At 41.3% G+C, this 14,780-nt stretch overlaps 1 protein-coding gene across 2 annotated transcripts in view; it reads left to right on the top strand.

Annotated features, from left to right (window-relative positions):
- SYTL4 (synaptotagmin like 4) overlaps positions 1-14,780 on the top strand; it is a 60,368-nt gene that overhangs the window by 32,844 nt on the left and 12,744 nt on the right. The window contains exons 2-9 of one of the 2 annotated variants that reach the window (XM_002720353.5): positions 1,255-1,441; positions 1,694-1,909; positions 2,047-2,156; positions 2,395-2,494; positions 11,726-11,827; positions 12,577-12,652; positions 13,329-13,419; positions 13,536-13,639. In XM_002720353.5, the coding sequence (XP_002720399.1) occupies positions 1,332-1,441; positions 1,694-1,909; positions 2,047-2,156; positions 2,395-2,494; positions 11,726-11,827; positions 12,577-12,652; positions 13,329-13,419; positions 13,536-13,639 (909 nt within the window). In that variant the 5' untranslated portion in view covers positions 1,255-1,331. Of the gene's footprint in view, positions 1-1,240; positions 1,442-1,693; positions 1,910-2,046; positions 2,157-2,394; positions 2,495-11,725; positions 11,828-12,576; positions 12,653-13,328; positions 13,420-13,535; positions 13,640-14,780 lie in introns of both variants that reach the window. The other variant, XM_070066353.1, reaches the window with a different exon arrangement.

Raw genomic sequence — 14,780 nt, forward strand, 5'->3', positions numbered from 1 at the left:
AAAGATTTATGTATTTATTTGAAAGAGTTACAGAGAGAGGGAGAGAGAGAGGGAGGGGAGAGAGAGAGATCAATCGATCAATTGATCAATCTTCCATCCATTGGTTAACATCCTAAATGGTCACAATGGCAAGGATTGGGCAAGGATTGGGCAAGGCTGAAGCCAGGAACCAGGAATCCCATCCAGGTCTCCTAAATGGGTGGCAGGGGCCCAAGCTTGTGAGCCATCATGTACTGCTATTTCTGGCATTGCAGGTGGCAGCTTAACCTCTGAGCAATAACGCTGGCCCCTCTTAGATATTTTTAAAGATCTTTTGTTTATTTATTTAAAATGCAGAGCATCAGAGAGAGAGAGAGAGAGAGAGAGAATGAATATGAATCTTTCATCCTCCAGTTTACTCCCCAAACGGCTGTAACAGTCAGAACTGGGCCAGGCCAAAGTCAGGAGCCTTGAATTCCATCTGGGCCTACCATGTGAGTGGCAGGGGCCCAATCACTTGGGCCATCTTGTGATGCTTTCCTAGGGGCATTAACAGACTGCTGGACCAGAAATGGAGCATCCGGGACTTGAACTGGTGCTCATATGTGATGTCAGTGGCACAGGTGGTGGCCTAACCCACTGTGCTGGGAACTGTGTCTTAATAAGCTCTGTATTCAAAGAACTTTGCACAATACCTTTCATTTAATGGGGCTTGACAAATGTTTATGAAATGGGGCAGACTTTCTTGAGGTAGTGTGAGTGCAATAAAAACTTTGTGGCGCAGTAGGTGGTGAAAATTTTTGAAGTATAGTGGAAAGCTGACTGAATCCTGGGAGCATGGAAGCTGATCAGGAATGAGAAGTAGACCTAAATTGACAAGAGTTCTCCTGTGCTTTTCCCTTCTCCTACAGAGACCAGCTTCTTGATTATTTAGGTTAATAGACTTAGGAGTTGAGCATATTTAAAGAAATAAAAATTGGATGGTTGAGGATGCATTTAGTGGAGGGGGAGTTTGACTGAATTGTTCTTTGCTCTTTCCAGAATAAGATGCTTATAATGAAAGATCCAGTCCTTTCCCAGAGTCATAAATAGATTTTTTCTTCTTGAAAAATAAAAACCTTTTCATTTTCAGGGTATGATTCAAGTGAAGTCGGAATGCAAATACGTCTGATACTTCTAGTTTGTTTCTTTAGCCTATAGTCTACTGGAAGGTTCTAGGGCTGTGAGCCTGTTCTGGAGTAAGTCATTTGTGTGAAATTAGTTCTCTCGTTTCAGGCAACTCTGGTGCTCTCCCTGTCTGGTTGCTTTGAAGAAAGAAGAGTGAACAACAACAACAACAAACAGAATAAGTCATGTCAGAGATACTAGACCTGTCTTTTCTGTCTGAGATGGAAAGGGATTTGATCCTCAGTGTTCTACAGCGAGATGAGGAGCTCCGAAAAGCAGATGAGAAAAGGATTAGGTAAGAGTATCAGAAAAAGCATGGGGGCCTCAGGCCTTTCACCAATGATAGTTGGATTTTTCCTTACGCTACCCATCTGACTTTCAGAACCTGTATATACAACACTTACAACTCCTCATTGGGTCAGGTTGGAGCTCTGAGTTTGTTGCTTTAACAGAACCAAATAGTCTTACTCCGTTTACCCCTCAAACCCTACCCAGACAACCTGTGCAGATCCTGACCCACTTATGCTTCTCTTTTGGGTCTTGGCAGGCGACTGAAGAATGAGTTACTGGAGATAAAAAGGAAGGGGGCCAAGAGAGGCAGCCAACACTACAGTGATAGGACCTGCGCTCGGTGCCAGGAGAGCCTGGGCCGTTTGACTCCCAAGACCAACACTTGTCGGGGTTGTAATCACCTGGTGTGTCGGGACTGCCGCATCCAGGAAAGCAATGGTACCTGGAGGTGCAAGGTGTGCACCAAGGAAATGTGAGTGTCACGGATGGCTGACTAGAGATAGGACATGAGACCTCAGCTGTGATGAGAATTTCTCCCCTCAGCCTTTGTTGGTAGAATGACAAGAGCCATTCTTTATGCATTTGCTATTTTCTTTTATACCTTCCCAGCGAGCTGAAGAAAGCAACTGGAGACTGGTTTTATGACCAGAAAGTGAATCGTTTTGCTTACCGCACAGGCAGTGAGATAATCAGGATGTCCCTGCGTCGCAAACCTACAGGTACAAGGCCTGTCTAGAGATGGTTCCCAGCAGGGCTTAACCGTGATGCTGGATCCTCTGGTGTGGAATCTTAGTGTATCCCTGGGGGTGCCCTAACTCCATAGGCTCAGTGGCTCAAGGGGAATGTAAATGATTGTTTTACACATGTGTGGTGTGTCTCAGGGGAGATGTTATGAGGGTTGTTTCCCCTCCCTGCTGTCATCACCACCACCCCATCATGCTTTTGTTTCTGTTGAAGTGAATAAAAGAGAGACAGTGGAGCAGTCTGTCCATCAGACACAAATGAGTGATGTCTGGCCAGGAAGAAAGATCATTCAGGAGCAACAGAAGGAGCCCAGGTAAGAGCTGACTGTTTAAAGAAATGCCACTGCATCCTTTTAATTCTCTTATTATTGTTTTTACTTTCTTCTGTTTATAAAATGATAGATGTTCATTATGGAAAAACTTGAAAAGGACAGAAAGGAGTAAATAAGAATGAAACAGTTATTGCAAATCTCACTACCCACGTGTAAACTTTAACATTTTGGCTTATACTTGTTCTTTATAAGAATAATTTGAAGAGAAAGAAAAAGAACACAGACTCAATATTAAAACTTTGACCAATATAGGAAACAAGAAAGAAGAAAGCAACAAATCTCTAATTTCTACTGTTCCAGGTTTCACATGATATGAAAATCATTTCAGATGTCTGCTATGTGTATAAACAGAGAATGACTGGGTAGAGAGGCTGAAAAAATGTATATTGGTTTATAATATAATAAAAATCATTCTGTTAAATTTTGTTTTAATTTAACAAAGCACTGAAATAAAAAGGAAGAATTGCTAATCTTCAGAAAAATGTTTCTTTACTATCAAAGATACTAGTTATTAACATCCCTCTAAACATAAAAAAATTGAGTAGTTATTTTTAGGGTATTTTTTGGTAACAGCCTTATTGAGAGGTAATTCACATACCATACAGTTCATCCATTTGTGGTATAAAATGTAATGAGTGTTAGTGTATTCACAGAGTTGTATACTTACCACTTGTATTAATTTTAGAACATTTTCATCACCTTAGAAAGAAACCCTGTACCTTTTGGCAATCACTTTCTCCAAACCCTTTCACAACCCTAAGAAATCACTGATCTACTTATTTTCTTTTTTTTTTAAAGATTTATTTTATTTATTTGAAAGTCAGAGTTACACAGAGGAGAGGCAGAGAGAGAGAGAGAGAGAGGAAGAGAGAGAAAGAGAGAGAGGTCTTCCATCCGTTGGTTCACTCCCCAGATGGCCGCAATGGCTGGAGTTGCTCCAATCCGAAGCCAAGAGCCAAGAGCTTCTTCCAGGTCTCCCACGCAGGTGCAGGGGCCCAAGGACTTGGGCCATCTTCTGCTACCCCAGGCCATAGCAGAGAGCTGGATCAGAAGAGGAGCAGCTGGGATCAGAACCGGCGCCCATATGGGATGCCAGCACTTCAGGCGAGGGCTTTACCCCACTGCGCCACAGTGACAGCCCCTGATCTACTTATTTTCAAAAAGTTCATGAAAATGCATTTCATACTTTTTACAGCAAAATAAACTCATCTTTTATTTATTTTTTAAAGATTTATTTTATTTATTTGAAAGTCAGAGAGAAAGTTACACAGAGAGAGGAGAGAGAGAGAGAGGTCTTCCATCCGCTGGTTGGCCGCAACCAGCTGCCAATTGGCTGCAACAGCTGGACTGTGCAACAGCAGAGAGCTGGATTGGAGGTGGAACAGCCGGGACTCGAACTGGAGCCCATATGGGATGCTGGCACTGCAGGCAGCAGCTTAACCTGCTACACCACAGCGCCGGCCCCAAACTTATATTTTAATTCCATCATTTCATGGACTTTTTGAAGTATTTTTGTATTTGCCTATCCTAGATATTTCATGTAAACAGAACATGCGATGTATGGTCCTCTGTGATTGGCTTCTTTCACCTAGCATAATGTTTTCAAGGTTTATCTTTTTTATTAAAGATTTATTTATTTGAAAGGCAGAGTGAGAGTGAGGGGAGAGGTAGAGTGCCACAATGCCTGCCCCAGTTAGTCAGTTTTTAAACTATCAGTATTAAACATTATCAGTGGACTGTGCTACGAAAGAGGAAGTGGTTAGCTTTTTTATACTTTATCCCACTCCTTTTTCCCTATTCATAATATTTGCTACTCAAATTTATTTTATGAAGGTTCATAACATTTACATTCTGTTATATAACTGTAAATGATCAACTTTTTTTTAACCTGTGTAGTTTTGGTTGCATGTTTAAAAGGATTAGAAATTTACAACCAGACCTTGTACCATGGCTTCTCTACTCCTGAATTCTTAGATTTATTTCTCTGTTGTGTGTATTTCACCACTGAGAAGTTCTTTCAAGAATGGCTTGCAATATGCATTGCATTCTTTCATTTTAGGAACATCTGCCAAGTGCCTTTTTATACTTGAACAGTATCTTGGCTGCATATTATATTCTTGGGTCACATTTTCTTTCTTTCAGAATGTTGTAGACATTGCTCCATTGTCCTCTGCCACTGAGTGTAACTGTGAATATGTCTGAGGCCAGTTTGACTCCTGTTTTTCTCTCTTGTAGGTAATTTTGAGTGAGAGTGAGTGTGTGTGTGTGTGTGTGTGTGTGAGAGAGAGAGAGAGAGAGAGAGAGAGAGAGAGAATTTGCCTGAAAAATTCCTTTTCTTTTTCTTTGAAGTTTAGTAGCTTAACAAGAATATAATTCAGTGGTGATCATTCTGTATCATTCTGTATCGGTTTTTTTTTTCTGATATATGGGTTACCCCTGATGAATTCTTTCCTCATTGCTAGAAAACTTTCCTATATCATATCTGTGAATTATTTTTTCCCCATTAGTTAAGCTCTCTACCTCAGGGATATTGGATTTCCTTATCCTCTATTTCTGTCCTTTTCTTTTACTGTTTAATGCAATAGAAAAAGAGAACGATGATTGAACTTAACAATGATTAGCACAACCTGTTCCTCTGTGTAGCTAGTTTGGTTTTAGCCATTTTCTTTCTTTCTCTGCCCCCACTTCTCACCCTTTCTCCCTTCCTTTTTACTATTTCTGATTTAATTATTTGAATGAATTATCTTTTTCAGTTATAACTTTTTCTTTGTTCTCAGTCTTGCTTTTTTCTCTTATTGTTTTATCATCTAATGTTGAAGGTCTTGTCATTTATCAAATTTATATTCTTATTAAGTTCCCTTGTAGTATAAAGCATTCACAAGAAAGCCACTTACTTCTAAGGTTATATTCTTTTCCAGAATGGGTTCTTTGTCCTTTTTTTTTTTTTTTTTTTTTTTTTTTTTTTTTTTTTTTGACAGGCAGAGTGGACAGTGAGAGAGAGAGACAGAGAGAAAGGTCTTCCTTTGCCGTTGGTTCACCCTCCAATGGCTGCCGCGGCCGGCGCACCGCGCTGATCCGATGGCAGGAGCCAGGAGCCAGGTGCTTTTCCTGGTCTCCCATGGGGTGCAGGGCCCAAGCACCTGGGCCATCCTCCACTGCACTCCCTGGCCACAGCAGAGGGCTGGCCTGGAAGAGGGGCAACCGGGACAGAATCCGGCGCCCCAACCGGGACTAGAACCCGGTGTGCCGGCGCCGCTAGGCGGAGGATTAGCCTAGTGAGCCGCGGCGCCGGCCTCTTTGTCCATCTTGCAAGTTGTTTCCATCTTTCCGCGCTCTGTGTCTGCATATATATATATATATACATATATATATATATCAGTCAGACTATTTCATTTGATTTTGCTGATGTTAAATGTGGGAAGTTTGTCTATATCTTTTGTTTGCTATAAAGTAATATGGATGAGTTCTTCTGGACAGACTTCTCACTTCAAACTTGAAACAATTTCCTTCTTCCCCACACTCAGCTATATTTGACTTTAAAGACTACTTTAAAGACTATAAAAATAAAACTTTAAAAACACCTCAATGATATGGATAATCCCATAGAAAATGGGTAAAAAGATTTTAGCATGTTTCACTGAAGACAATATGCAGATGTCAAATAAGCACATGAAAAGATATTCAACCTCACTTACCATTAGATAAATGCAAATGAAAAAATCCCAATAATATACTACTGTATTCCCATTAGAATGGCTAAAATGAAAAAGACTGACCTCATCAATTGCTGGTGAGGATTTAGAACAACTAGAATTCTCATACACGTCTGATGGTGATATACAGTGGTGCATCCACTTTGAAAAATAAGTCAGTAGTATCTTGAAAAGTTCAGTGTGCATCTACCTTGTAGCCATTCTGTTCCTAGAGATTTACTCTATAGTTGTGAAATTACATGTCTGTACAAAGACAGATTGACTGTTCATGGAAGCTTTATTTGTAATAGCCTGAGCTTCTTCTGGGTCTCCCACGTGGGTGCAGGGGCCCAAGGACTTAGACCATCTTCTACTGCTATCCCAGGTCATAGCAGAGAGCTGGATCGGAAGAGGAGCAGCCAGGTCTTGAACTGGCACCCATAAGGGATGCTGGTGCTTCAGGTCAGGGCTTTAACCCACTGTGCCACAGTGCTGGCCCCCAGAAACCGAATTTTAAAAAACCAGTATTAGTCTGTATAGATACGTTCATTAACTTAATTGTGGTGATGGTTTCATGGATGTGTACGTATGTCAAGATTCATCAAGTTGTGCACTAAAACACATGCAGCTTATTTTTATCAGTTACAACTCAAAGTATAAGAAACAAATTGTGGGGAAAATATAATGTGAACACCTTTCCGTGTGAGCACCAAGGGTCTACTTCACTTTTGCTCTCTGTATGGTGTTTCATTGAATGTATGTACTGTGATTTTATGCACACAGCTTTGAGTGGGTGACTCATCTGTTCCAGGTGATGAGGCCCCCTTTTTCCTTTGTGGATAAGGATGGATTTTATTTGCTGAACCTGATTAACACATCTGACATCATGAGTCAAATGTAATTTCTGAAACGCACTGCTTCTGGCTGTCAGTGGCCTCTTGTTTCATTGGACCCAGAGGACTCTTATTTATCCTAAACATGAAAAGAGATTGGGTGAACATAAATTATCTTTCCCATAAAATTATGGGGCCTCAGAGATAATCTAATTCACCTTCTTTATTTTCAGAGAAAAGAAAGCAGGGTAAGTGATTTACCTGAGATCATACAGATAGTTAAAACCCAGAACTCCCATATCTTAGTCTCTTTTTTATTGCACAGATGTCAAATAATTGCTTTTTTGCCCTAGGGTTGTTTGTATCATCCCTGGATCAGCACGTATTAATCTTTAGGAAAAAATACAAGCATAAAACACTCTCCATGGGCCATCGTGAAACCACCTCTCTAGAGGAATGGTTCCACTTGGGGTTTATTTTTCTTTGGAGCAAAGGGGAAAACAGAATGACTGTAAAGTAAAAAAAATGAAATCAAGCTGCTTGCTGTGTCTTGTACCATAAAGCTAATACATCTCTCAAGGGAACACTTGATTTTTCACCTCTTTAGGCACTCTAAGATTTCAACTGCTGCTGTCTATTTTCACGAACTGTCTCAGCATCATGTGACCACTTGGAAAGTTTATTCTTTACTGGCTAAGGCACTATAGATTTTGATTACCTTATTCTTTGTTCATTTATTAACTTGTTGGTTTGCTTGACGAATATCTATGAATGCCAACTCTGTGCCAGGCACTGTTTTAGGCACTGGCATACACTGATGAATATACAAGGATTTGTTGCTTGTGGAACTTAGATTTGGGGAGTGGCAGACACAGAAAACAATCCAGTGAACATGTAGTATCAAATGTTGACAAGTGTAATGGAGAAAATTAAGTAGGCTAAAGGAATAGGGAGTGCCAGGAATGCATGTGTATACATACGCTGTTTTCTTTAGGATAGCCAGGCCAGTTCTTAATAATAAGGTGACATTTGAGAAAAGACATGAAGCAAATAAGAGAGCAAGCCCTGAGGGTATCCAACGGAAAATCATTGTAAGCAGAGAAAGCAGCCCGTGTAAAGAGTGTGTGCTTGGTGCTTTTGAGTAATCTGGAACTGAATGAGCGGGGGTGGGGGGCATGGGAGGAGATGATGCAAGACTTTGTTGACAGTTGTAAGGACTGTCTTGTACTCTGGGAAAGATAACTCTGATCAATGTGATCTTTTTTTTTTTCTTTTTTACAAATGAGATAAAATTCACATAATATAAAACTATCATTAAAAAATTTAAAGTGTATGATTTTTTAACATTCTTTTTAAGGTTTTTATTTAATGAATACAAAATTTCATATGTACAGCTTTTAGGAATATAGTGTTTCTTCCCCCCATTCCCGCCCTCCCACCCCCACTCCCATCCCACCTGCTGCTCCCTCCACCATTACATTTTTCATTAAGATTCATTTTTAATTCACCTTATATACAGAAGACCAACTCTATACTAAGTAGAGATTTCCACTGTTAGCACACAGAGAGACACACAAAGTATAAAGTACTATTTGAAGACAGGTTTTACCGTTAATTCTCATAGTACACCTCATTAAGGACAGAGGTCCAACATGGGGAGTAAGTGCAATGACTCCTGTTGTTGATTTAACAATTAACACTCTTGTTTATGACGTCAGTGACCACCTAAGGCTCTTGATGTGAGCTGCCAAGGCTATGGAAGCCTTTTGAGTCCACAAACTCCATTGGTATTTAGACAGGGCCATATGCAAAGTGGAAGTTCTCTCATCCCTTCAGAGAAAAGTACATCCTTCTTTGGTAACCTCTTCTTTCCACTGTGATCTCATAGAGATCCTTCATGTAGAACATTTTTGCCACAGTGTCTTGGCTTTCCATGCCTGAAATGCTCTCCTGGGCTTTTCAGCCAGATCCAAATGCTTTAAGGGCTGATTCTGAGGTCAGAGTGCTATTTAGGGTATTTGTCATTCTATGAGTCTGCTATGTGGCCTGCTTCCCATGTTGGATCATTTTCTCTTTTTCAATTCTATCTACTGTTATTACCAGACACTTGGTCTTATTTATGTGATCCTTTGACACTTAATCCTATATATATGATCAGTTATACACTTAATATGATTATAAAGTATACGATTTTGTGGCTGTTAATGCTCTCCGAATGTTATGCACTCATCACTACTATCTAATGCCAAAATATTTTCACCCTCAAAAGAAATTTCATACCCATGAAACAGTCAATACCAATTTCCCCAACACCATAATCTTCTTTCAGTTTCTGTGGATTTGCCTTTTCAGGACATGTCATATCAATGGGGTCAGATAAAATGTGGCATTCGTAACTGACTTTTTCACTTAGCATATTGTTTTTAAGATTTATCCATGAAAAAAGAAAGATTCATCCATGTTGTGGCACACATCAGAACTTCATTCCCTTATATGGATAGATAATTTTCCATTGTATAGGTATATACCCATTTTATCAGTCATCCACTGATAGACATTTGAGTTGTTTCTACCTTTTGGCTGTTACAAATAATGCTGTGAACATTCATTTGAAACTCTTATGTAAACACATGTTTTCAGTATATACCTAAAAGTGGAATTGCTGTGTCATTGGGTCATTTTCAGGTCTGAGTTATATTTTGAAAGCTCATTTTGTCTGTTACTAGATTGTATCTAAGAAACAAGGAAAGAAGCAGGAAGAGTTGTTGCTAGATGATGGTGATTTAGATCAGAGTAATGGCAATGGAGGCAGTGAGAACTGATTAGATGGCAGATATACATTAAAGACGATAGCCAAGAGGATTTGCTGACAGATTTGATTTTAAAGAAAGAGAAAGGGGGAAGGGAGGAAGAGAGGAGAGGGAGGGACAGAGTGAGAGGGAGGGAAGGTGAGGGTTAGGGAGGGAGAGAAAGGGAAGCCAAAGATGGTCCTTGAGATGGTTGGCTTGAGAAATAAAAAGGGTGCTGCCATTTGACAAGATTGAGGGAAAAGCTGGTTTGGGGGAGGATTAGGGCTTAGGTCTTAGACTTTTCTGTGTTTGAGATGTCCAACTGGAGATGTTGAGTAGAACATTGGAAAAATAAGGCTGGAGTTTGAATAAGAGATAAATATGAGTTACTAGTTTACAGAGGATATTTAAAGCCATGAGACTAGCTGAGATCATTTAGGGAGAATTCTATATAGAGAAGAGCAACAGCCCAAGGGAGAAACCTGGACATAGTCCAAAGATTAGCAGATTGGGAGAGCAGGTGAGAGCAGCAAAGGGAGACTGAAAAGGGGCTGCCAGTGAAGTTGGAGGAGGAAACCAGGAGAGTGTGGTGTCCTGGGAGTCAAGGAAAGTTACTTGAGATACTTGAGGGAGAATTTTTTTTCTCTCTCCCTGCTGCTCTCATTAATTCTTTGGGGTAAGGGGCCCAGGAACTGCGTCCTTCCCTTTAGAGATGAGGACTGCTGCTTTGAATGCTCAGGGTCCATCCTCACTGATGTTATTAAGATGCAAAAGATTCTGGTCTTCTGAATGCTATCTTTATGACATACTGCTAATCCGTGGATAAACCTAAGCCCCACTGAGGGTATTTGTTTATTATTCATTTTTTAAAGATGTATTTATTTATTTGAAAGGCAGAGTTACAGAGAGAGGGACACACACACACACAGAGAGAGAGAGAAATATTGAGATCTGTTGGTTCATCTCCCAAATGTCTGTAATGACTGGGGCTGGGCCACACCAAAGCCAGGAGTCTGGAATTCCATCCAGGTCCCTGACATGGGTGCAGGGTCCCAAGTAGTTGGACCATCTTCTACTGCTTTCCAGGGCATATTAGCAGGGTGCCAGATCAGAAGAGGGATGCTGGTGTCACAGGTGACAGCTTAACCCCCACCCCACAAAAGAACACCAGCCCCGTACTGAGGATATTAAATCAGGAATCAGGCCATAAAATCTTTGAATACCTACTCTACACTAGTCTCTCTTCTATGGATTGGGAACATAGCCCTGAACATAATGTGTGGTCACTGATATCTTAGGGTTTAGTCTAATGGAGAAGAAAGACATTAAATAGATTATTTGTTTAAATTACTGAACAAATTATTTGTATAAACGACATAGTCTAATAATTACATATGTAATTACTGGTACCGAGAAATCTGGGTGCTGCAGGAGCCACATAGGAAGGTTACTCATCTAGAGTTGGGGTGAGAGTGTGCTCAGAGAAATGGGAGGAATCAACATATAACAAAAGAGTTGAAGACAAAACAATTAGGGAGGTGAAGAAGGACGATCATTGTGACAAGAATATCCCATGCAGGGAAAACAGGGAAAGGGAGAGCTTGGGGATATTCAGGGAGTCAAAAGAACTTATCTTTGTGCAATATAAAGTGTGAGGAGGAATGGAGTGTCAAGGATGGGGCTGGAGAGGTGAACAGGGACGAACCGTAAGGACTATCATGCGAAGGAATTTGAACTCAATCTCAGTAGCAGTGAGGAGCTACTGGAGAGTTGTAAACGTGTACTCAGCTTTATTTTAGAAAGATCACTTGGGCTCACATTGTGACTGGGCTAGAAGGAGCCCAGAGTAGAGGCAGGAGACCTGCTTCCTCAAGCATTGGTTCTTGGTTTTTATTTCAGTGTGCCGCTTGAAGTGCCAAAGGCGAAAAGTGGGAAGAGTGCACTGGAGGCTGAGAGTGAGAGCCTGGATAGCTACACAGCTGACTCGGATAGCACCTCCAGGTGAGATTCTTTGATTTCCCCCACCTCTGTTCAACCCCAGAGTTCCCACTTTGTTCTCTAGCCTCAGGATGCACGGTTCCTTTGCTTCTGTGCTCCAGCTTTCTGTCCTCAGGAAACCAAATGAAGTAAGTATTTTCTCTGATCTCACCAGACGTGTTTCAGCAACACTTCTACTGATTTAGCTCTGGACACAGCTTCCTGGAGTAGGTTAATTTCCCCAGTCTGGAGCAGGGCTCTGGTGCAGTGGCTAAGATGCTCACATCTCTCAAAAAAGTGCCTGGGTTTGATTTCCTGCACCAGATGCTTACTCCAGGTTCCTGCTAATGTATACTCTGGGTGGCAGCAGTGGTGGCTCAAGTCAGTGGGTCCCTGCCATCCACACAGGAGTCAAATTGAGTTCCTGGTCCCTCACTTCGGCCTGCTCCAGCCTTGGCTGTTGTGATGAATGAATCAGCAGATGGGAGATCTCCATCTGTTTAATAAATTCAAAAAAATTTTAACATGATTCCAGGCTGCATAGCCCCAGCAGCAGCTGATTCTTTAGCATTTGTGGGCATGAATGTTTGTGTTTGAGAAAAATTGCCTATTTGATCTTTTGCGTTTTTTTTTTTTTTCAAGGAAATTAGAAGTGAAGTGGACCTTCTGGATTTGACCCCAAGCCAGTGCTCTCCCTCCATAGAATTTTGGGCCCCGGGTAGAAGGGGAAGGAGAAGGTGTAACTTAGTTATAACTTCTCAATCTATCTCCAGGACCGACTCTCTGGATAAATCTGGCCTCTTTCCAGAATGGAAGAAGATGTCTTCCCCCAGATCTCAAGTAGAAAAGGTAAGCCTCAGGTTACTGGCCTGCCTGCTTGCATGCCTCTTTCCTTCACTCCTTTCCCTCCCCCCCTTCTCTCTTTTCTTTTTTTTTAAGATTTTTTATTTATTTATTTGAGAGGTAGAGTTACAGACAGAGAGGGAGAGACAGAGAGAAAGGTCTCCCATCTTCTGGTTTACTTCCCAAATGGCCACAACGGCTGATCTGAAGCCAGGAGCCAGGAGCTTCTTCCAGGTCTCCCACGCGGGTGCAGGGCCCAAGGACTTGGGCCATCTTCTACTGCTTTCCCAGGCCACAGCAGACAGCTGGATTGGAAGAGGAGCAGCTTGGACTTGAACTGGTGCCCACATGGGATATTGGCACTGCAGGCAGAGGCTTAGCCTACAACACTATAGCACTGGCCTCCCTTTCTCTCTTTTCTCGGGCAGAATTTAAGTCAGGAAGTTCAAATAAACAAATTTCAGTTCAGATGCACTTGGAAACATTTTCTAAGGTTTTGGTTGAAATGTGAGAAAATAAGTTTTGTGCTGCTTCCAGGCATTTAATCTTTAAGTTTGTCATGGTTTAGCAAAAGACTGAGCCCAATTCTTCCTAAGGCTATCCTTCCTTACTCACTCCTTCTATCTGCCTCACTGTCTGCCCAATTGTCCTTTTCCATTTCCTTGCCCTTATTGCTTCCTAGGAAACTCAGCCTGGGGGTCAAAATGTGCTATCTGTTGATGAGAGTGAAATGATATTCAAGAAGAACACCAGAAAAATCCTCAGGCCTTCAGGTAGCTGCTTTCCCTTCATGTCCCTTTGGGGCAAAAGTTTTGAGTACCCTTGTTGTTATTTTGGTGTGAAGAAGAGTAGTTTCTCTTTTGATTTGAGTTTTTGGTCTTCCACTCAGAATACACTAAATCTGTGATAGATCTTCGCCCAGAAGATGTGGGGAATGAAAGTGGCTCCTTAGGAGACAGAAGCAAATCTGTCCCAGGCCTTAGTATGGATTTGGTAAGTGCCCTTGCATTTCACTTGGTCACTGTACGAAATTTAACTTATCTAGATAATGTCTTCCTCTTTTTCTTCTTCCTCTTCCTACAATAATATAGATACTTTCAATCAACTTGTTTAACTCTTTAGAAAAAGGCACCATTAATCTTAATTCCCCCAAACTTGTAAGGAAAATTCAGTTCCTTATTTGCTTAAAGGGGGGAACTATTGTTGCTGTCCCATTTACATCCTAATACATTGCTGGATATATGAAAGTACTTCAAGAAGTTCATAGAAAGTGGGATTAAAAGATAGGTTTGTTTTGGTGCAAAAATTTTTGAAATCTACTTTTCACAATGTACAATTTCTATGAGCTTTCTTTTTTATAAATTTTTATTTATTTGAGAGGTAGAATTACAGACAGAGAGAGAGAGAGACACAGAAAGGTCCTCCATCTGCTGGTTCACTCTCCAAATGGCCACAATGGCTGATCCAAAGCCAGGAGCCAGGAGCATCTTCCAGGTCTCTCATGTGAGTGCAGGGGCCCAAGCACTTGGGCCATCCTCCACTGCTTTCCCAGACCATAAACAGAGAGCTGGATCAGAAGAGGAGCAGCTGGGATACAAACTGGTGCCCATATGGGATGCTGGCATCACAAGTGGAGGCTTAGCCTACTGTGTCACAGCGCTGACCCCATCTGTGAACTTTCTCAATACCCCGTGTAAGCGTGGATTTCAAAACTTTGCACCAAAAATAAATTTGTCTTTTTAATTCCATTAAAAACTTTTATTTATTTACTTTTATTTATTTGAAAGGCAGACAGACAGACAGAGACCTTCTGCCCACCAGTTCACTCCCCAAATACACACAACAACCTGAGCTGGGCCAGACTGAAGCCAGGAGCCTGGAACTCAGTCTGGTTCTCCCATGTGGGTGGCAGGGATGCAAGTACTTGAGCCATCATTTTCTGCCTTCCAGGGTGTGTGTTAGCAAGAAAGTGGATTGGAAGCCGAGAAGCTGGGATTTGAACTAGGCACTATGACATGGGATGTGGGTGTCAAGTGGCATGTTAACCACTGCACCAAATGCCCACCCCTGTTTTATTCTTTTGAGATATGAGAAAGATGGTTGGAACAGAGCTGAGAAGCTGGAAATGGAGAGA

Source organism: Oryctolagus cuniculus, chromosome X (assembly GCF_964237555.1).
Source record: "Oryctolagus cuniculus chromosome X, mOryCun1.1, whole genome shotgun sequence".
NCBI lineage: Eukaryota > Metazoa > Chordata > Mammalia > Lagomorpha > Leporidae > Oryctolagus > Oryctolagus cuniculus.